At 49.5% G+C, this 22,883-nt stretch overlaps 1 protein-coding gene and 1 non-coding gene across 2 annotated transcripts in view; one reads left to right on the plus strand and one right to left on the minus strand.

The window, feature by feature from the left end:
- NCOR2 (nuclear receptor corepressor 2) overlaps positions 1-22,883 on the minus strand; it is a 443,860-nt gene that overhangs the window by 98,690 nt on the left and 322,287 nt on the right. Inside the window, exons 14-15 of the mRNA XM_038762437.1 lie at positions 21,951-22,049; positions 786-910 (exon numbers count right to left, since the gene is read on the minus strand). Coding sequence (XP_038618365.1) covers positions 786-910; positions 21,951-22,049 — 224 coding nt within the window. The remainder of the gene's footprint in view (positions 1-785; positions 911-21,950; positions 22,050-22,883) is intronic.
- LOC119942925 lies at positions 5,522-5,659 on the plus strand. The gene has a single exon (XR_005455419.1). It is a non-coding gene; the product is annotated as a small nucleolar RNA SNORA7 (small nucleolar RNA).

Consider the following 22,883-nt stretch of genomic DNA (forward strand, 5'->3'; position numbering starts at 1 on the left):
AAGCCCTTGCTTGGATTTATTAGTTTAAGAGTAGAACACAAATGAACAATTCACCCTAAAGTCTCCAGGCGGCTTAAGAAGGAGAGAGAGAAGGGGGCAGGAAGGAGAGGAAGAGAAAAAGTGAGAAATGGGTGGAAGGAAAGAAGGAGAAAAGTGGGAAAAGAGACAGAGAATATGGGAATATGAGAAACAGAGGAGGTGGAGAGACCGAGAACATGGAACGGAGAGACAGTGAAAGACTAAGATACGTGAGAAAAAGAGATGGCAAATGTGAGAGAAAGGGTTGATGAAGCTGGGGGCTGAGGAGGGGGGCGGGGCGGTAGAGAGATATGCGGGGGCAATGAAGGGGGAGAAATGAAAGAGACAGACCTGAGAAAATGAGAGAAAAATTGAGAGAGACAAAAAACAGAGGCAGAAAGTGAGAGATGGAGAGAGTTATAGAGAAGAAAGGGAAAGTCAGGGACACACAGAGAGGCAGAGAGAGCACGAGAGCACCAGCACTCTTCTCCCCCATAGCAGCAGATTTGGGCCATTGGCCAACAGGCTCCCCAAAGCCGCCACCTCAGCACATCCAAGAAAACCTGTACAAAGGGTCACCCCAACCTAGGACCAGAGCCCAGATTCTGTTGGATGCAAACCAGAGCCACAACCACTTCCTCCCCACCCCCGCACAGTCCCGCTCCTGGGCTCCTGTGCAGCCAGTGTTCCCACTGGCTGGGCCTCCCTTAGCTGGCGCCTTTGGGGAAGTGGACAGAGAAGGGCAGGAGGAGAGTGAGCCTGCTTACTTGATCAGCTCTTCCTTGTCATTCTCGGCTTCCTGCTTGTCTTCTTCCTTCTCCGTCTCCTTCTCCTTTTCCTTTTCTTTCTCCTCCTTCTCCTCCTGGCTGCCCCGGGGCATCTGCTGTTGCTGCTGCAAAGCCAAGAAGAGCACAGTGGTGAGACAGGTGCGTCCCTGCACCTGGGCTGAAGTCAACAGGAGACTCCAAACTGAGCATGAGGGGGAGGGATAGGAGGAGGAGAGGAAAAAAAGATCAATGCAGTCAGGAAAAAACGGCTCAGGCCAGGATGGGGTGGCCACCGACGGGAACAGGTGCTACAGCACATTCAGGAAAAAAAGTGACTGCTATGAGCATGGATAACGCTAATAAGATACTGGGAAGCAGAAGGGGACTTGAGGATCAGATGCTCCCTGCTGCCATCCTCACCTCTCTCTGAGACCAAAGGTTTGACTTTCACCTGCCTCAGTGACCTGTCTCCTGGGACTCAAATTCCAGCAATCATCCTAGCAGTATCCTTGCTCACCAGAGAAGCATTCTTTGTGAGGGGTGGGATGGGTCAGGGTCCTCTGACTAGCTAGATCCCCTCCTGATGCCTGGCCTCCAGGTGAAAAGCCCCATAGACTCTGCCCACAGCAAACATCCAGTGCCCAATCCCGCCAGGCCCAGGATTCCTGAGAAAACAATGCAGAACCCAAAATAGAGGGATGGAAAGTGGATTCAATGCCTTCTACACTCTCTTTCCTGCTTCCCCTTAAGGAGAACTAGCCTGGTTATATGAAGGCTAGTAGTAGCATTTCTTTAGCCCCTTCCCTCACTCCAGGAACCTGAGGACCCAGGCCCACTGGGGGGAGAGGAGCTTACGGGCATGCCTGAGCCAGGGCACTTAAAAAGACAACAGCAAAATGAAATTTCCTTTCAATCCTGCTCATGGCAAGTAAAATAAAAAGAAACTGAATGAAGAACTTTAATGGGTACTGCGGGCATGTTAATAAAAGGCAAGAAAAAATGAATCAGGCAGACTAATAAACCCAGGCTGGGAGGGGGAGGTGGGGAGAGCGGGAATCATCCTTTTTTCCATCTCTCTTCTCCCCAGAGAAAACAGATCAATACCCACACCGTGTGTATCTGCAGTTCCTCTCCCAAGTCTGCACCTCTTTATTTCCTCTCTTGGTTGACTTTTATCTATTATTAAAGACTATGGAAAGGGTCTGCAATTTATGGAGAAGGGTTAATCCTGAATAAAAGCCACTCGCGACAAATTGAAGTCATAGGAGGAAGCAGAATCTCCTCGGTTAGCATCCGTGCTGGGCAAGGGAGCTAATTCGCTCCTAGCCCAGGAGGGAGGGGTTGTCAGCCTGGACCGGGAGAGCCAGCTCCTCTTGCATTTGGGCCGCATCCAATGACTCCAGATTCCAGGAGACGGGCCGACCCGTTCCAGCCCTCTGCTCTGGGGTGTACGCCCTTGGTGGCTACGTAGCCTTTCCCCAGAGAGTCTACTACCTCCTCTGGGGAGACTCTCTTAATACCGCAGGAGAAACATTTTACTCAATCAATGGTATTTATTGAGCGCTTACTGTGTGCAGAGCACTCTACTAAGTCCTTGGGAGAGTACAATATAACAGAGTTGGTAAACATGTTCCCTGCCCTCAAAGAGCCTATGGTCCAGAGGGGAAGACAGACATTGATATAAATAAATAAATTACGGATACTTAAACAAGTGCTGTGGGGCTGATGCAGAGGTGAATAAAAGGTTCAAATATAAGTGCAAGAATGGCATAGAAGGGAGTGGGAAAAGGGGAAATGAGGGCTTAATCAGGGAAGACTTCTTGGAGGAGATGTGCCTTCAACAGAATAAGGTTTTATTTGAAGTCATCAGGCACTCAGGAGATTTCTGCTCTTCCTTCACCCTAAACAGCCGTAGTGACACCAGAGAGGCGAGGCGCATGGGAGAGCCTCGGCCAGGTAAGGAACATTATAGATCATCTGTGCCCGGGGTGGGGAGATAAAGAGAAATGGCTTAGAACATTTTCTTCTTCCACTGTGCTCTAAGAGTCTGGGGGCACCCTTAGAGCTCGGCGATCAGTCTGACATGTATGAAGAATGTCACCAGTTTCATCCTCTGGAAAACCTCTCTGAAGGGCTAAACTTCGTAGTGGGTGTGGAATCTCCATCTGCAGAGATCTTTACAGGGGAGGCGGGAGAGCTACCCTCTGATCTGATAGGGCTGCCAGTGCCCAGCCCTCAGAAGAATTCTTGAGGACTTGATGGATCCTTTGAATGGACGTGGAACTGACAGCGCGCGGTTTGCGGGCAGACCTGGTCGAAGGCAGGGAAATGAACCCATGACTTCTGGAGGGGTTTCCCATCCAAAGATGGAGGGAGACCTTTCCAAGATGCTCAGATCATCTCCCTGAAGTGGTCCCCATCTCTCCTCTCCTCAGAAGCGGCATGGCCTAGTGGAAAGATCACAGGCCTGGGAGTCAGAGGACCGAGGTTCCAATCTTGGCTCTGCCAACTGCTTGTTGGGTGACCTTGGGAGAATAAATTAACTTCTCTGTGCCTCAGTTCTCCTGTTCTCCTTCCTACTTAGGCATGTGGGACAGGGACTGTCCAACCTAATTGATCTGTATTTATCCCAGCATTTAGAACAGCATTTGACACATAGTAAGCACTTAACAAATACCAGAAAAAAAACCCTCTATGTGCTCCCTGTGTCTCTTCACATCAAACAAAAACTCCTCACTGTCGACTCCAAGACTCCACCATCCACTTCCACCATAACTGGTGTCCTTGCTTCTGCCACTTCTCCCCATCTCGCTGCCTTTGCTCTTCCTGAGACAACCCTTTAGCTACTCCTTGCTCTCAACTCTCTCACCTCCATCCCCTCACTCCTGCTATTCCTCCAGCTCGGCGCTCCCACCCTCCTGACATCTGACCGAACACAGCTTTCCCCGCATTCAAAGCCCTCCTTAAATCCCACCTCCTCCAGCAGGCCCTCCCCCATTACTTTCCCAGCATCCTGAGCCCTGTCATCCCTTCTGCCAATTCTAACACTATGGAACTGATTTACATCCTCCCTCGCACTCATTAATATATATGTCCACTTTACTTTTTTATTTTTGACCTCTCTGAGTTGTACAGATTTTTATGTTTGTCTTCCCCATTTGAATGTAAGCTCCTTGTGAGCAGATAATACGTCCCTGTGTTATTCTGTCCTAGCACCAAGTACGGCGGGTGCTCAGTGAATGCCCTACTATATTATCCACTGCTACTTCTGACAGATGTGGCTGGAGCAAGCTGCTTTCCCACTCTGCTGATTCCCACTTGCCGCCCATCAATCCACCAACCAACCATCAATCAATTAATCAATGGTATTTATATAGCATTTCCTGTGTGCAGAGCACGGGATTAAGAACTTGGAGAGTTAAATATAGTAGGCATGATCCCAGCTCAAAAGGAACAAGGATTATATCCATGATTTATTTATTTATATTAATGTCTGTCTCCCCCTCCAGACTATAAGGTCATTGTGGTCAAGGAACGTGTCTACCAACTCTGTTATACTGTACCCTCCTGAGTGCTTAGTTCAGTGCTCTGCACACAGTAAGTGCTCAATAAATGATTGACTGACTGATTGACAAGGAGCTTACAGACTACTGGGGATCAATGCCCACCCATTCGTATTAACTATTATCACTGACTAGACTCTACACTCTCTTGACTGTAAACTCCTTGTGGACAGGGAACTGTGCTGGGTGCTGGGGTGCATAGAAGTTGATTAAATTACACAGTTTCCCAGTCCCCACTCCCCAGTACTCATTCCCAGTGCAGGACAGTGGGAGGCCGGAAAGAACAGATAGAAGTGTGAAGAGCCAAAAACCCAGTGATCAGAGGAGGAAGGGGAGGACACCACATCTTTCTATCCTGTCTCAGTCCCTTCCCTGTTGCCCGGCTCTCCTCTGGCCTCCACAGATTTGCCTTCCCAGAGCTGACAAGCTCAGCAGGGCATGACTAGCCCAGGTGCACATTCCCCAGTGCTGGGGAGGAAAGGACTATAATTTTCAAGTCACATGGCTCAGCACTTTTCACCCGGCACCCAAAATAGCCCTGGCCTTTCAGGCCCCGTCAACTTCTGTATCATCTTGAGGACGTGACTCTCTCCCCACCTGGCTCTATGCTTGCTTTCCAGGTTTCTTCACCCCAAGGAACAGAGTGAAGCCTCCTGGGGAGCTATCAAGGGCAAAGGTCAGGAGGTCTGCCTGCCTTCCAGTGTGTGGGTTTCTTGGCTCTGACCTCATAGGTGCTTCGGCCCCACGCCCTAACCTTAGGCCATCTGCAAGGGTTCGCGACCCACTGTGGATCACTTCACTGCACCTCCTCAACACAAACAACACCTAATCCCAACCCTAGGCTAGTTCCTGCCGCCCAGTCGAGGATCTGGACATCCATCAGCATCTCTGGGCGGGGGACCTTGAGCCAGTCTCCTCTCATGAGGTCATCGCTCTCTTGCCCCTGAGCTGGGCCCTTTCCATTTAACAGGGTACCAGTCTCATGGTTCCCTTCATATGTCCCAGGCTCCCATCCCCAGACACACTCCAGAGTCGAGGCGAGCACCGGGCTCTATGGCCCACAACCGCCTCCCCCACTGTCCCTGCTCAGGGCAGAAAAGGTAGCATCCTTGGCCCCTCCAGAGCTGAAGGAACACCAGAAATGCCAAGTCAGGGGAGCTAAATTTGCTCAAGCATCTCTCAGGGTCACACCTGGAGAGTTTCCAGTACTCTACCAGTCTCGGCTATGGGAGGGAGAGTCAAGCAGAGACCTATTCATTCCATTCCTAGCTTGGGCAGTGGCTAGCGAGTGGAAGGCAATCTGCTACAAGTCAAAACTCACCCACGCTGTGCAGCAGCAGCATGGGAGAGAGACAAGGATGGAGATTCAAGCTTACGGCACGGAAGGAGGCAATGGTAAACCACATCAATATTTTTACCAAGAAAACTCTATGGATACACTACCAGAACAACTGCAGGTGGAAAGCGGGGCGTTCTGGGAGAGTTGCGTCCATGGTGTCATTATGGGTCGAAAACGACTCGATGGCATAAGACAAGACAAGACAAAATTTGCTCACAAATTCCAGGGTCCTGGATATGGCTCACCCCATCTCTATTCCCCTCCAGAGAAGAGCTGGCTCAGAGCTGATCTGCTAGATTTGCATTGAGTCGAGCCCAGCAAGTCTCATTGCTCTGGCCACCCCCACCTACAATGCTGCTGCAAAGCATGGGAGAAGGGAATTGGAGGAGCAGAATGGGGAAAGAAGACTGGAGGAGCAGGACAGGAGAAGGGAACTTCAGGAGTGGGACAGGGGAAAGGAGACTGCAGGAGCAGGATGGAGGAAAGGAGACTGGAGGAGCCGGACTGGAGAAGGGAACCTGGAGGAGCTGGATAGGGGAAAGGAGACTAGAGGAGTGGGATGGGGTAAGGAGACTGGAGGAGCGCGGTGTACCTCGGCAGAGGGGACAGAATTTTGCAGTTAGGGAAAGACAATGGCTATTGCATAATGGTCTTGAGCTCCGCTCTGGAAGTGTCTGGGGCCAAGTTATAGCCAATGAGCATTGCCGTTATGTTTCACGATTGGGGACATCTCTTCCAAATGAGCTCCTACTATGTGTGTATGCAAATGAATATACAATGGGGAGCAGGTATCATATCTGAAAGTTTTTAGCATCCCCTATCAGGGTTACAACCTGATGGCGCTATCTTTAACAGCCCAGCCCCGGACTTTGGGTTAAGAAATAATAATAATGCAAATGATAATAATAACAACGAAAATTGTGATATGTATTAAGCACTAACTATGTGCCAAACATTGTGCTTTAGGGATGGGGTACATAAAAGTTAATTCAGTTACACAGAGTCCCAGTCAATAAATCCCTATTTTGGAGATGAGAAAATGAAGGATAAGTAAACTTTCAATCCCTCTAGACTGTAAGCTTGTTGTGGACAGGGACCATGTATACTATCTCTGTTCTACTGTACTCTCCCAAGCACTCAGTACAGTGCTCTGCTCCCTGCTCAATAAATACAACTGATTGACTGATTGATATGGTACGGAGAAGTGAAGGGACTTACCTTAGGTCACATAGCAGGCAAAAGGTGGAGCTGGGATAAAAACCCAGGACTCCTAACCCCCAGGCCTATGCTCTTTCCACTAGGCCATATTGCTTTCCTCTCCCCCTCTGTCTGTCTACTGGACCAACATAGAGCACAAGGGGGATACTTGCTTTGCCTACTTTTCCTGAGCCTACAGCATTTTAGCATCTGCACCCTTTCAAATTCCAGCTAATAAGAATGAGAATAGTTTTAGGTTGAATGTAACTGCTAGAGACAAATTCAATAAAATACAATTTTAATGAGGACATGCTACCGTAATTTTGAAGCTTTGATTATTCTGCTCGTGGCCACTCCTGAGAACCATTATTATAAGAACTGTCCCAGGGAAGTTGAGCAGAATAGAAAAACAGAAAAGCAGCATGGGTTAGTGGGAAGAGCCCAGGATTGTGGAACTTTGAACAAACTTCTCCTAGCCTTAGGCTCCTCACCTGTCAAACGGTGGTCAAACATCTGTTCTCCCTCTCTCCTTCTTAGACTGTGAGTCCTATATGGGACAGGGTCTGGGTCACATCTGATTACCTTGAATCTACCCCATCACATGGCACAGTGTTTGGCATATAGCAAGCACTTGACAAATACCATCCTTACTACCACTATTACCAGAGTAGATCTGGGAGCAGGGAGGGCAGTGGTTAGAGCACCATTCATTCATTCAGTTGTATTTACTGAGAGCTTACTGTGTGCAGAGCACTGTACTAAGCAGTTGGGAGAGTGTAAGATAATAATAAACAGACACATTCCCTAGGATGGCTAGGGAGGCATCAGTGGGGCTGGGTCAGGGAAGGGCCTGGGGAGCACGGGGAAGCCAGGCACCATGTCAGATTTTCTCTGCTTCTGCCCAGCTGTTCCCCAACGCATGCAGAGTATCTAACCCGTTAGATCACCCCATTTCCTCCTTCCCGCTGGCCCTTTTTAGCCACTTGCTCTCTTCTAAAAAAGCAAGATGGCAAGCTCTCCAAGTCAGTGTTCCCAGAGGGGTCATTTCTTCTCTGGATTGGCAGGGCTCTTGGCGTTAGCTGGAATTGCCTCACCCTCTTCACAGGTCCACCACGACTCAACAGACACAAGTGTATGCCCGCTCGCAGAAGTGCATTTTAGCTCTGGTTTTGGGAGCCCTGGATGGGCTCTGATCAAGATGCCTCTTTGTTGAGTTGGGTTTCCCTGACCTTTCCACTGCATTTCCACACTAGTGGTGTCACAACAGGTCCCCCTCGCAAGGGACGGGTATTGATTTCTTCCTAAGAATCAACAGACATTCCCTCCCAGAGCCATCAGGGGAAGGAAAGAGAACAAAATAATTTTTCTCCCTCAACCAGGCTAAGCTAAGCAGTGTGGCCTAGCAGAAAGGGCTCAGGTCTGGGAATCATGAGACCTGGGTGGTTCTAATCCCAACTCTGCCACTGTTCTGCTGGGCAAGACACTTGACTTCCCTGTGCCTCAGTTTCCTCATCTGTAAAATGGGGATCGAGTACCTGTTCTCTCACCGCTTTAAACTGTGAGTCCCATGAGGGACAAAGACTAAGTCTGATTCGATTATCTTGTATTTTCCTCAATGTCTAGTACAGAGTCAGTGCTGAACACACAGCACAATTATTATTATTATTATTATTATTATTTCTATTCTTTGAAGTCAAAACTTCCACTAGCTCAGGTCTGCCACTGCTCTTGAAAACTGCCTCAGGAATCTTCTCCTGGGCGACACCACCCATCAACCAATTGCAACAAAAATGACAAGTGTCTTTCCGCAGATTGAAAATGAGGTGGGTTTTTTTGTCTGTTTATTTGTTTATGGAAATTCTTAAGGGGCTTACTATGTGTCAGTCACTTATCTAAACGCTGGGGTAGATACAAAATAATCAGGTTGGACACAGTCCCTGTCCCACATGTAGCTCACAATCTTAATCCCCATTTTACAGAAGAGGTAACTGAGACACGGAGAAGTGAAGTCACTTGCCCAAGGTCACACAGCAGACAAATGGTGGAGCCGGGATTAGAACCCAGGTCCTTCTGACTCCCATGCCTATGCTCTATCCACTAGGCCACGGCTGTTTCTCTACGTGTCGGAGAGACCATGCTCTATCAAGATTCCCAAACCAGACAGTGATGGAGTAACCAAAGGTGGGGACTATCAGGAAATTGCAGATCCTCTCCGAATCCCTCCCCTGCCTCCATCCTCGCTCTGGCTGCCCACACAAAATATTTACCACCTTCAGAGTAAGCCGGCTGGCTTGAAATGTCCCCTCCTGGGGACCGGCCACTATTTTGGAGGGGGGACTCTGACAGCTGACTGAGCGGTCTAGCGGGAAGCTTTGGAAACATTTTCCACCTCACCCCTCTGGCGTGGTCAGGCCCATGTGGAGTTGGCAAGGAGTCTGGTCTCCTGTCACACCACATTATCAAGCCTCACACCTCCAAGGTTTTCAGTGAGAAGCAGGAGTGATGTCCCCCCCTCTGCCGGCACCGTGGGGGTCTCCTGGAAGTCACTGCCCACTTCCCTTCCCACCCCACCTGCTAATGATGGATCAGAGGGTGGTGAACCCTGAGGGTTCAGACCTGCAGGAGACCCCTCCCCTGAGCCCTCCAGCACCGGGGGTGCTCTGCGCTCTCTGTAGCTTTGCTGCTCTCCCTGCTTCAACATGAACTAAGCAAGGTAATTATAAACATCTGCTCACCTTTGTCCCAATTCTGAAGCGAATCTTGATTAACTCTCCCCAGGCTCAGAGCGGAGGGTGAGCTCGGCGCAGCGCACACTAACCTCTCCTGGGGACTGTGTGGGCCAGGGCCACGAAAGTAAACCACAAAGACAAAACCCCGGATGGCCCAGCTGCTCCACAGAACTCCTCTCTGCCCCGACACTGTGTGTGATGGGGGCCTGTCAGAGCTAACTTGCGCTGCTCTCTCTGGAAACAGTGGCAGTTGGCTCATCTAGGTGTATGCATGTGCGCCCATGTGTACAAAGACACACACACAAACACACACACACAAGATTAAAAGCAGCAGCCTTCAAGCAATCTGGCTGGTTCACCCCTGCCAACTTTCTCCATCAGACAATGCTGCTGTGGGCTGTCAAATGACTTCATCTGCTGCAGAAAAAAGAAACCCCTTCAACCCCAACCCAACAAGCTTTCCCAGAAGGTTGAGCCTCCCTGCTTCTGCCTTCCTGCAGTGCCACATTGGGGGCCCCAGGGCCCTCCAACTTCCCCCCAGAAAACACCTTGTATGGGGCTTCAGACCTCTTTACGCAGCCAACAGGTCCTTGAGAGAGACAGAGAGTCAGAGAGAGAGAGGAGAAAGAGGAGGGAGAGAGGAGGGGGAGAGGGAGAGGGAGAGGGAGAGAGGAGAAGGGAGAGGGAGAGGGAGAGGGAGAGGGAGAGGGAGAGAGAGAGAGAGAGAGAGAGAGAGGGAGAGAGAGACTGAACTGGCTCAGAATGGAAAGGCCCAGCTCCTCCCATTTCTCTGTTTACTTCCTCTGCTGAGACACTGTGCACTTCTGGTGGGAATCCACAGAGGGGGGAGGAATTGGGGGCAGGCTGTTCCTGCTTTTGTTTCCAGCCCTCTGGAAGACCAGCGTCATCTTGGCAAACAACGGTGGGAGTTGAGCTGGACGGCCTCCTGAAAGCATCATCCTTCCCTGAGGCCAGATGCCCACCAGCCCCGCCGAGGGCCACACGGGGACCGAGGGGAGTCAGTGCCCGCCCTTCTCCTTCCCAAGAGGAGGGGGGTCTGGGTGCGAGATCAGCCTCTGCGCGATCCTGCCCAGTGGGTGCAGACCGACACAGATGAAGAAAAAGGGTGGGGTGGGGGGGGGAAGAGAAGGGGAGGGAAGAAGGCTGGGAACCTCGGCGCCAAACCCCGGGGGTGGGGGGAGAGAAAGCACTTACACTCAGCTCCACTCCCCCCTCTGCCTCCCGAGTGCCACTGCTGCCATATAGCCCCATGGCGGGCGCCCGGCTCCCCTTGCTGCCACCTCCAACTTGCCGCCCAGCCGCCCAGGCTCCGTCTGTCTTACATTCTCCAGCTCCAAGTGCTTCCTGGCGATTTGCATAGTTAAGCCGTAAACTGACCACAGCATTCCTTTTATGATTTTGCAATCTACTGGAATAACACGGTCGCTCAGAGTCTATGAATCATGAGCTATAAACCACAGTCCTCGTCACCCGGGCGCACGGAGCTGGCTGCTGCAACTGGGATTAATCTCGGAAGATGCCAAGGCGAGCATACGGCATATTGTATTTCTGTTTGTTTGTTTGTTTCCGACCCAAACTTCTCCGCTGCCGCAGAAGAGAAGCAGAGGGGATGGAGGATTGGTTAACTCGGCACCGTACGCCCCAACTCTCGTACCGATTCCTCAGCCTGCCCACCTGCCCGCCTCAGGGTACGCTGGGAGCTCTGTCTGACTTACTGCCAGCACATTGCGATGATTCCCAAAGAACGTATCATCCACTGAGGGGAGACAGGGGTGCGTGCTGGCTCCCTGTAGAATTACTCCTGAGTGATTCAGGATTTGGGGGATGATGGGGGTCCCTAGCTAAACCACTTGAAAACCAAGAGGGCCTTGCTAGTCACCTGGTGCTGCCAACCATGAGTTCTCATCTCAGCAAGTCTGTAGAGAACGGTGGGGAGGGGGAAGCGGAGAGGCATCAGGTTATGACTCATGGGGCCTGAGCACTTCACACACAGTCCCGGCGCTCATTTGTGGAGTCTTTTTAAAGAAGACTATTCAATCGACTCACCCCCTCCTACCTTACTGTGCTGATTTCCTACTACGACCCAGCCCACACAATTCGATTCTCTAACGTCAACCTACTCACTGTACCTCGATCTTGTCTATCTTGAAGCAAATCCCTTGCCCACATCCTCCCTTTGGCCATGAACTCCCCTCCCTCTTCATACACGACAGAGCGCCACTCTCCCCACCTTCAAAACCTCATTAAAATCACATCTCCTACAAGCGGTCATCCCCGGCTGAGCCCTTATCTCCCCTAGTCCTTCTTCCTTCTGCATCACTTAGGCACTTGAATCTGTACCATTTAAGACCTTGATATTCACCCCCACAGCACTTACATACAAATCTGTTACTTATTTTAATGTCTATCTCCCCCTCTAGACAATAAGCCCCGTGTGGGCAGGGCATGACTCTGCCAACTCTGTTGGACTGTAATCTCCCAAGCGCTTAGTACAGTGCTCCCCACATAGTAAGTGCTCAATAAATACCACTGACTGATTGATTGAAGTCGGTGCAACCAGCTTTGGAAGCTATTCCTAGAGGACTCTGATCTCCAAGGGGTGCAGGACCACTTAAAGCAGCGTGGCTCGGTGGAAAGAGCAAGGGCTTTGGAGTCAGAGGTCATGGGTTCAAATCCCAGCTCCGCCACTTGTCAGCTGTGTGACTTTGGGCAAGTCACTTCACTTCTCTTGGCCTCAGTTCCCTCATCTGTAAAATGGGGATGAAGACTGAGCCCCACGAGGGACAACCTGATCACCTTGTAACCTCCCCAGTGCTTAGAACAGTGCTTTGCACAGAGTAAGTGCTTAATAAATGCCATTATTATTATTATTATTATTACAAGCGGTCATCCCCGACTGAGCCCTTATCTCCCCTACCCCTTCTTCCTTCTGCATCACTTAGGCACTTGAATCTGTACTGTTTAAGACCTTGATATTCACCCCACTTTAAGCCCCACAGCACTTACATACAAATCTGTTATTTATTTTAATGTCTATCTCCCCCTCTAGACGATAAGCCCCGTGTGGGCAGGGAATGACTCTACCAACTCTGTTGGACTGTAATCTCCCAAGCGCTTAGTACAGTGCTCCCCACATAGTAAGTGCTCAATAAATACCACTGACTGATTGATTGAAGACGGAGCAACCAGCTTTGGAAGCTATTCCTAGAGGACTCTGATCTCCAAGGGGTGCAGGACCACTTAAAGTAGGGTGGCTTGGCGGAAAGAGCACGAGCTTTGGAGTCAGAGGTCATGGGTTCAAATCCCAGCTCCGCCACTTGTCAGCTGTGTGACTTTGGGCAAGTCACTTCACTTCTCTTTGCCTCGGTTACCTCATCTGTAAAATGGGGATGAATACTGTGAGCCCCACTAGGGACAACCTGATCACCTTGTAACCTCCCCAGTGCTTAGAACAGTGCTTTGCACAGAGTAAGCGCTTAATAAATGCCATTATTATTATTATTATTATTATTATTATTACAAGCGGTCATCCCTGACTGAGCCCTTATCTCCCCTACCCCTTCTTCCTTCTGCATCATATAGGCACTTGAATCTGTACCGTTTAAGACCTTGATATTCACCCCACTTTCAGCCCCACAGCACTTACATACAAATCTGTTATTTATTTTAATGTCTATCTCCCCTTCTAGACGATAAGCCCCGTGTGGGCAGGGAATGACTCTACCAACTCTGTTGGACTGTAATCTCCCAAGCGCTTAGTACAGTGCTCCTCACATAGTAAGTGCCCAATAAATACCACTGACTGATTGATTGAAGATGGAGCAACCAGCTTTGGAAGTTATTCCTAGAGGACTCTGATCTCCAAGGGGTGCAGGACCACTTAAAGCAGCGTGGCTCGGTGGAAAGAGCATGGGCTTTGGAGTCAGAGATCATAGGTTCAAATCCCAGCTCCGCCACTTGTCAGCTGTGTGACTTTGGGCAAGTCACTTCACTTCTCTGGGCCTCAGTTCCCTCATCTGTAAAATGGGGGTGAAGACTATGAGCCCCACGAGGGACAACCTGATCATCTGGTAACCTGCCCAGCACTTATAACAGTGCTTTGCACATAGTAAGCATTTAATAAATGCCATTATTATTATTATTATTATTATTATTATTATTATTAAAACGGCAGCATGGCTGGATCACTTGACTGGGGCGGGAGAAGGGGAAGGGGATCAGGAGGCCCGGGTTCTGGTTCCAACTCTCTCCCTGTTTAACCTTGGGCTAGTCTGAAACCTTGGGTCTCAGTTTCCCCAGACGTGAGCTGGGGATAATTATAGACCTACTCCACCCAACATCACTGGAGAGCTGGGAAGGGAAATTAGATCACCTGGGTTGGTAAAGTGCTCCAAGCTCTTTGGAGGAAAGACACCACCATCATCCAAGACACTGGTTATTAGTTGGAGAAGTTTTCCACAGGCCCATTTTTCTTTATGGAGGGAGGGCTGGGGCCTGGGTGGCCTGGGAGGTCAGTCATTACCCCACAGCCACAAAGTCAGGTGGGCAAACTGGAGTCAGCAGAGGAAGGCTCCTCTCCCAGGACAGGTGCCTGGACAGAGGGGGCATGGGCCACCATGTGTTTCATCTTAAAGAGGCCCCGGGAAGACAGAGAGACTGACTTCCCTAAACTGATGTCAACAAATGCACTAGCACCCGACTTGGGAAAGATGAATTCCCGCAACAATCAATCAGTCAGTCAGTCAATTGCATTTACTGAGTGCTTACTGTGCACAGAGCACTATACTAAGCGGTTGAGTGAGTACAATGTAATAGTTCTTCAAACCTTTACTAAAATGTCACCCACTAAGTGTGAGGCACTGTGCTAAGCACTTGGGAAAGTACAACAGGAGGAGTAAAATGCACTTCCCTGCCCTCAAGGAGCATACAATATACTAGCACTGGAGTCCCAGGTCAGGGAGAAACTTAGAATGTCACCTTTGTTCTTCACCTGTCTCCCTCCCCAACCCCAGACCTCCACACAGGATATCCTCAAACCATGTTAGCATGGCTGCCGCCCCCAAAAGCCTCTGGAGAAAGAGACTTCTCTCTTGGAAATGCAATCTGGTGAGTCTCAGCCCCCTCAGCTAGCTAGAAAGTCCACCCAAAAGTCTAACCTAACTCCTCCACATTGTAATTTCAACCTTTTTACGGGTCTTACTCAGGGAAGGTTCCAGCCTGTGGCCCTCTCTTCCCCCAAAAAGCCAGGCTTAATCTTGGTGACTACGATAATAGTCTTCTAAGGGAGGTGATCTCTTTCAGTAGAATTCACCTGCTCCCAGAGTGCAATTGCCTTCCCTCAGTGACATCCACAAGTCCCAGAGGCTCCTGGGATTGCTACTGCTTAGATGGTTAAGCATTTGATAGCCATCTCACCCCCAGCCCTACAGCACTTACATATATATCTTTATATTCTCCCATTTCCCTTCTCTGTCATTTATCTTAATGTATGTCTCCCCATCAAGACTGCAAGTTCCATGCGGGCAGGGATTGTGTCTATCAACTCTATGGTACTGTAATTTCCTAAGTGCTCAGTACAGTTTTCTGCCTGCACTAACTGCTCAATAAACACCACTGGTTGATTGGCCATATTCCCCACTTTGCCCCATTTGAACCCCTAAAGAAGAAGTCTTCTCCACACTGGGCTGGAGTATTACCCAGTGTCTTCAGCAGCACACAAATAGCCCAGAAGTTTCTCCAAACTTACAGTGTCCTTCCCTGCTCACAAAGAGCTTTCAGTCTAGCGTCCTCTGAGGAGCTCGGGTAACTAGCCATTCTGAGGTCAGACGTAGCGAAAAACAACCATTTAGTTCTCCATGACCATCAGGTAGCTTGATGAAAAAACCAAATGATCCCTCAGACTGCAGACAGAAGTGCCGTTTGGGATGGAAACTGTCCCACTGACCCCACCACTGACCCCACCACTGACCCAGGATGCCCATCGGCAGGAGGAGACATGTGCCCCTTCAACTCCGACCTTTGAGTGGGGCATCTCAGTCGGGGGGAAAGGACATCAAACCACTTTAGTCCATTGACCCTGCCCTGGGGTTGGATTTGAGGCTTCGAGTGTCCAAAGCCTCTATGGAAACTGAATCCCAGGATCCGTTGGCCGGAGTCTCGATAGCTACCGGGAAACAGAGTGAGTCAGGACTAAGTCCCCCATGTCAGGAGCTGGGGCGGGTGGGCGACAATAGAAAAACCAGGTCTTTTTGTTGTACTCTCCCCAGCACTGAGTACAGTGCTCTGCATGCAGTAAGCACTCAATAAATATCATTGAATGAATGAAAGATCTGGAGCCCAGCAGAGACTGGCTGACTAAGCCTCAGCTCTAGGGCCTCCACCAAGCACCTGCTGCCTCGATGGGCCTCACCAATTCACCCAAGATCCTTTAATCCCCCGGAGTAACTTGGTCAGGACACTTGGACTGTAAGCCCTTGGGTGACAGGGACTGTGTCTTTGCTTCAGCTGCCCTCTTTCAAGGGCCCAGTACAGCGTTTTGTGCACAAGAAATGTTCAATAAATGCACCTGAATGATTGACTGTTTGATGACTTAGTTGAGAGAAGCAGCATAATCTAGCGGAAAGACCTCGGGCCTGGGAATCACAAGGACCTGGGTTCTAATCCCAGCTCTGCCAAGTGTCTGCTGTGTGACCTTGGGCAAATCACTTCACTTCTCTGTGCCTCAGTTACCTCATCTGTAAAATGGAGATTAAGACTGTGAGCCCCATGTGGGACAGGGACTGTGTCCAACCCAATTACCTTGTATCTACCCTAGCGCCTAGAACAAAGTCTGGCACGTAGAAAGCGCTTAATAAATACCACTATTATTATTATTACAATTATTATTAATTATAAAATGCCCTTCTCCCTTTAGCCCCAAACTCAAGGCAAGTTGTCTCTCCTCCCTCAGTGCCACCTGCCCCAGGATCAATCACATCATGAATGAGCCTTCTTCAGGATCCACAGGGGCAGCCCGGCTTTACCTGCCCAGCCTTCAGCAAGCCCCGGGGCCATTCATCGTGGCCACAGAACACATCAATCAGTGACTGGCTTGATGGAACACAGTCAGCCAGGCCCATTAAAGCTCAACTCTGCCATCCACAGCACGGCTCCAGCGCCAGCCGGCTAGATTCAGAGAAACCCCCTCTCCCAGCCTCACAGAAATTTACAGTCAGAGCTAGAGGCTGGATGAAACGAAATGATAAGAAACCCCCCGGCATGCTTCCATAATCATATCTCAAGGTAACAGGACCTTCCGAGGGAGCTCGCTCAGGCAACTGATTAGAATGTCAGGAGGGAGCAGAGCCCACTAATCCAATTCCCAGGTATCTCTGTATTTATTCCACAGGCACAAAATGGGTTGGATGGAACGAGGTGATCTGCTCAGTGCAGGTAGCCATTCCAGGACCCAACACACATTTCCCAACCCTGGGCTCGCGGCTCCCGGCGTCCACCTGTCTGTCTCACACTTGGAGGGGCGGAGGTTCGGGAGGACTGGAGAACACAAATACTACTGCTACTATTACTATTAATAATAATAATAAATGGCATTTGTTAAACACATACTAAGCACTGGGGTATATACACAATACAGTCAGATTGGACATAGTCTCTGCCCCAGATGGGACTCACATTCTAAGAGGAAGAACAGATATTGAATCCCCATTTTATGGATGATGAAACTGAAGCACAGAAACTGACTGACTTACCTGCTGTTTCACCTTGGGTACATTACTTAATATCTCTGATCCTCAGCTTCCTCCCCTGTAAATGGAGATTCAGTTCCTCTTCTTCCTCCCTCTTAGAATGAATGCCCAATATGGTACAGGGAATGTTTAGACAGAGCTACCTTGTATCTACCCCAGTGCTTAGTCTGGTGCTTGGCACATACTAAGGGCTTCACAAATAATGCATTATTACACTACTATCATTATTACTGTTACATGGGGTTCACTGTCTAAGAAGGAAAACAAGTAATTAAATCCCCATTTTTACAGATGAGGAAACATAGGTAAGACTTGCCCAAAGTCACCCCGGAGGCTAGGGACAGAGTTGGGATTAGAACCCAAGATTTCTGACTCCCAGTCCTGTGCTCTTTCCAATAGGCCAAACGACTTCGAATCAAAAGCAGTGGCACCGGAACCTGAAGCATGGAGCCAAAGTGTTTTTTTCTTTCGTAGGTGGGAAACTGAAAATGTGCCCTTTAGTTTCCCCATGGGGCAAACCAGCGTTCCACCCTCCCCCTGACCAGTTGGCTTCGTAACCAATAAACCTGTGCCCGATGTCACAAAAGGTCTGGAAAGGGCATCCTCTGGGTCCCTGGATTGAGCTGGACCTGAACTGGTGAAGAAGCTTCAACTCATCCTGCTCTCCTGACTCTACAATAATAATTATAATAACTGCAGTATTTCTAACATGCTTACTACATGCCAAGCACTGGATTCAACACCTGGATAGATACATGACCATCAGGTCGGACACAGACTCTGTCCCACATAGGGCCCACGGTCTAAGTAGGAGAGAGAACAGGTATTGAATCCACATTTTACAGATGGGGAAACTTGGGCACAGACAAGTTAAGTGAAGGTCACAAAAAAGGCAAGTGAATAAGGAGGCCAGCCTGAATTTTCCTCAAATCCGGGAAAGGCTCTGCCTAATTTTCATATTCTAAAGACAGCCGAGAGACCCCACGGACCTGGACCTTGATATCTGCCTGCTGGAATGCACCATAAAGAAAGGTGAATGGGTGCCAAATGGAGGTCTCTCTGCCTGCCAAAGGCTTAATTATTTAAACTCAGTTTGCACGTGCCATTCTAACGCATCTTAAATAAATGCTCCCCAATTCCCACAAGTCAGGGCACCACAACTGAACAGAGGGTGTCTAGTAGGCCTGGAGTTGAAGGGGAAGGAGCGGTGGGAATATACACAGTGGGAGAGGTCCAGAGCTTCAGGTTCCTGGTCTGTGAGATGAGGGCTCAGCCTTTCATGAATGACTGATGCTGCTGGGTAGCAGGTGCATTCAGGGAAAGGCTGGGTATGTCTCCCCTAATGGCTGCTCTCCACGCGAATCCCTGGTACCTCAAAGCCTCCCCTCACATTCAAATATGGCACCAGAGAGCAGGAACTGAGCTTCAAGAGAATTTCACTCTATTCCCATCTCCACCACTGTTCTGCTGTGTGACTCTGACCAAGGCCTGAGTTTGCCTCCACCTGTCCCAGATTGTCCCCAGAGAGGTCCTCCCACTAATCTCACTCCCTGAGATGCTGCAAGAATGAAGGTTAAGTAATGAGGGCAAGGGCCACGGCCCGCTCTTCCTAAAGAAGGGTCATACAGCCAGACAATAGGTCCATGGCTTGTTCTTCTACAGCCACCACAAGCCTGCTCTACACACAGGAGATGAGAAGGCCTGCCTTAGCTCCCCAGCCTGAGCTACCATTTCCTTGTCCTTGGCTTTCAGCTAGGCTCTGTCGGTGGTTGGTCGGTTCTGCTCATCTGCCCTCGAAAGAGCCATACCCCATGTGACACCTAGGGAGTGGGACCCTGAATTGAGCCTGGTTCACCCAGGAATTTGAGCCCCAGGCCCTGTTGACATCCTTACCCTAGGGAACTGTGGATGGCGAGGTGCTGCGCGGTTAAGGGCTCAAGTTTAATATAGACTCACAGAATCTGCAGGCTGGAAGAGATCTTAAGGGGTCATCAAGTTCAATCCCATGCCCCCAGGCATATTTTTAGATCTGTGCTAATGCTTTTATAGCGGAGAAAGTACTCAACAGCAACATGGTCCAATGGGAAGAGTACAGGCCTGGGAGCTATAGGACTTGGATTCTAGTCCCAGCTCTGACACTTGTCTGCTCTGTGATCTTGGGTACGGCATTTAACTTCTCTGTGCCTCAATTCCCTCTTTGAAGAAATGGGGATTCAAAACCTGTTCTTCCTCCTACTTAGACTGTGAACCCCATGTGGAATCCGATAATCCTGAATCTACCCTAGCACTTAGTACAGTGCTTGGCACACAGTAAGTGCTTAACAAATACCATTATTATAATTATGTACATATCACTAAATAGTAATAATAAAGAAACAAATGGTAAGAGCAAGCTCTGAGGTGAGAGGGCAGGTAGGTGACTTGTCTCTGTTGTCTGATCCCCAGCAGGTCACAGTGCTCTACACTCAGTGGGAGCTCAAGAGGTACGATTCCTATGCTCATCACTACGAAAATCCATCCTTGTTATGGAAGCTTACTGTCTCCAACTTCATGGCCACCATCAAATCACCAGAAGTGACAAAAGGGTCACCTTGTCCATTCCCCTGTCCTTAATCATGGGTTCACCAAACGATCCTGAGCAGGTAGACATCAAACATTTCTAAAATCCCCCTTTCCTCTCCATCCAAATTACTATCATGCTGATCCAAGTACTTATCCTGTCCCATCCTGACTACTGCATCTGCCTCTACACTGACCTCCTGGTCTCCTGTGTCTCCCCACAGAGTTCACACTTTATTCTGCTGCACAGATCATTCTTCTGAAAAAACGTTCAGTCCATGGCTCTCCACTCCTCAAGAACCTCCAGTGGCTGCTCATCCACTTCATCAAACAGAAACTTCTTTACCAATGAGTTTAAAGCATTCAGTCAGTTCACCCCATCCTACCTCAGCTCACTGATCTCCTACTACAGCTCAGGCCGCACACTCTGCTCCTCTAGCACCAGCTTACTCACTATGCCTCTATCTCTTCTTTCTCTCTGTCAGCTCCTTTCCCATGTCCTCCCGCTGGAACGGGGCCCTCTCCTCCCCACCTTCCACAAACATATACGCCAAATCATCACTCTCCCCACCTTCAAGACATTATTAAGGTCACATCTCCAAGAGGCCTTCCCCGATTAGGCCTTCTTTTCCCCGGCTCACTCTCCTTTCTGCATTGTCTATGCACTTGGATCTGTGACCTCTGGGCATTTGATACTCGCCCAGACCTCAACACCACAGCACTCTTGTGTGTGTATCTTTAAATTTTATTTTATAAATCACTTACTTATTCATATTAGTGTCCATCTCCCTCTCTAGACTGTAAGCTCATTATGGGCAGGGAAGATGTCTGTTACTACTGTTGAATTGTATTCTTCCAAGTGCTTGGGATACACCTGGGAGTCAGAGGACCTAGGTTCTCAACTGCTTGCTGTGAGACCTTGGGCCAGTCACAGTCACGCAGCAGCCAAGAGGTGGAGCGGGATTAGAACCCAGGTCCTCTGACTTTCAGGTCTACGTTCTTCCCACTAGACCAAGCTGCTCCTTTGGACCTAATATTTACAGGCCAGGGATCAGTCCCACTAGGAAAAAGTCTACAGATGAGAAGTAATCCAGGTTTCCCAAATCCTAAACCCAAGACACGATAGCCCCGCCGTGCTCAAACAGCTGTAAGGAGAAAGGGAGTAAGTGTGGCGGGCAGAGGTGAAGGTACGAAAAGGCATGAGAAGGCATGGGGAAGCAGTGTGCCTCAGTGGAAAGGGCATGGGCTTTGGAGTCAGAGGTCATGGGTTCAAATCCCAGCTCCGCCCATTGTCAGCTGTGTGACTTTCGGCAAGTCACTTAATTTTTCTGTGCCTCAGTTACCTCATCTGTAAAATGGGGATTAAGACTGTGAGCCCCACGTGGGACAACCTGATTACCTTGTATCTCCCCCAGCGCTTAGAACAGAGCTTAGCACATAGTAAGCACTTAATAAAATGCCATAAAAAAAAAAAAAAAGTAGCGTGGTCTAGTGAATAAGGCCCAGGCCCGGGTGTCGGAAGGACCTGGTTTCTAATCCTGGCTCCACCACTTGTCTGCTGTGTGACTTTGAGCAAGTCACTTCACTTCTCTGTGCCTCAGTTACCTCATCTGTAAAATGGGGATTGAGACTGTGAGCCCCTTATGGGACAGGGACTGTGTCCAACTCAATGTGCTTCTATTCACCCCAGCGCTTACTACAGTGCCTGGCATACAGTAAGCACTTAACAAATATCACAATTATTAATTATTAGGTGGCCTCCCAGGAGAGGCAATGAGCATTCTGACCCGGCATTCCCGGCCACAAATCGTGCACGTGCTCCAGGAGGGAGTCAGGGCAACCCTCAGTGATGACAAAAATGGACTTCTCCAGCCTGGGGTCATTGTGACCCTGGCCAACGAGGGCGAACGCTCAGAGAGAGCTGCAGCCTTGGCCAGGCGTAACGAAAGGTCACACGTTGGAGTGGAAGAGGAGTCCAAACCCCAGAGATCCTGGCTCATTCAAGCCCTTACCTGATTCTTTCCACGCCGACGATAGTTACGTCTCACCAGGCTCTTGTAGTTTTCATTCTTCTTGGTCAGGTAGTAATAAAGGACACAGTCCGCCACCGTCTGTTGGGTACAAAGAGAGGTTGGATTGGCGCCCTTCAATCAATCAGTGGTGTTCATTGAGCGCTTAATATATGCAGAGCAATGTACTAAGCGCTTGCGAGCATACAATACAACAGTCAGTAGACACAGTCCTTGCCCACAAGGTGCTTAGAGGGGAAGGCAGATGTTAATATAAGTAAATTACAGATATAAATAAATACACGCTTAAATGGATTACAGCCCTTCCCTCCCCACCTCCGGGTGGGCAGTGGGGTTCCAGACCCCCAGAGCTGAATTCATTCATTCATTCAATAATATTTACTGAGCGCTTACTGTGTGCAGAGCACTGTACTAAGCGCTTGGGAAGAACAAGTTGGCAACATATAGAGACGGTCCCTACCCAACAGCGGGCTCAGTCTAGAAGGGGGAGACAGACAACAAAACAAAACATATTAACAAAATAAAATAAATAGAATATGTACAAGTAAAATAAATAGAGTAATAAATACGTACAAACATATATACATATACACAGGTTCTGTGGGGAGGGGAAGGAGGTAAGGCAGGGGGGATGGGGAGGAGGGGGAGAGGAAGGAGGGGGCTCAGTCTGGGAAGGCCGGGGGATGGGGCGGCAGTGGCGGTGGCAGAGGAGGAGGAGGAGGCGGCAGGGGGAAAGACTGCAGGGAAGACCCCATCGAGCCACCTGGTAGGTCTGCTCCCCAGGACTAGAGGAATTCTGGGCAGGTGAAGAGAGAGTTATTGGCTTGGTTTGAAGAAGAACTGGGATTGGGATGGATGGAGGGGAGGGTGACCTCAGGACTGCAGTGAAAAGAGCTGTAAATGTCAGCAGGAGGG

This window comes from Tachyglossus aculeatus, chromosome 21, assembly GCF_015852505.1.
Source record: "Tachyglossus aculeatus isolate mTacAcu1 chromosome 21, mTacAcu1.pri, whole genome shotgun sequence".
Lineage (NCBI taxonomy): Eukaryota > Metazoa > Chordata > Mammalia > Monotremata > Tachyglossidae > Tachyglossus > Tachyglossus aculeatus.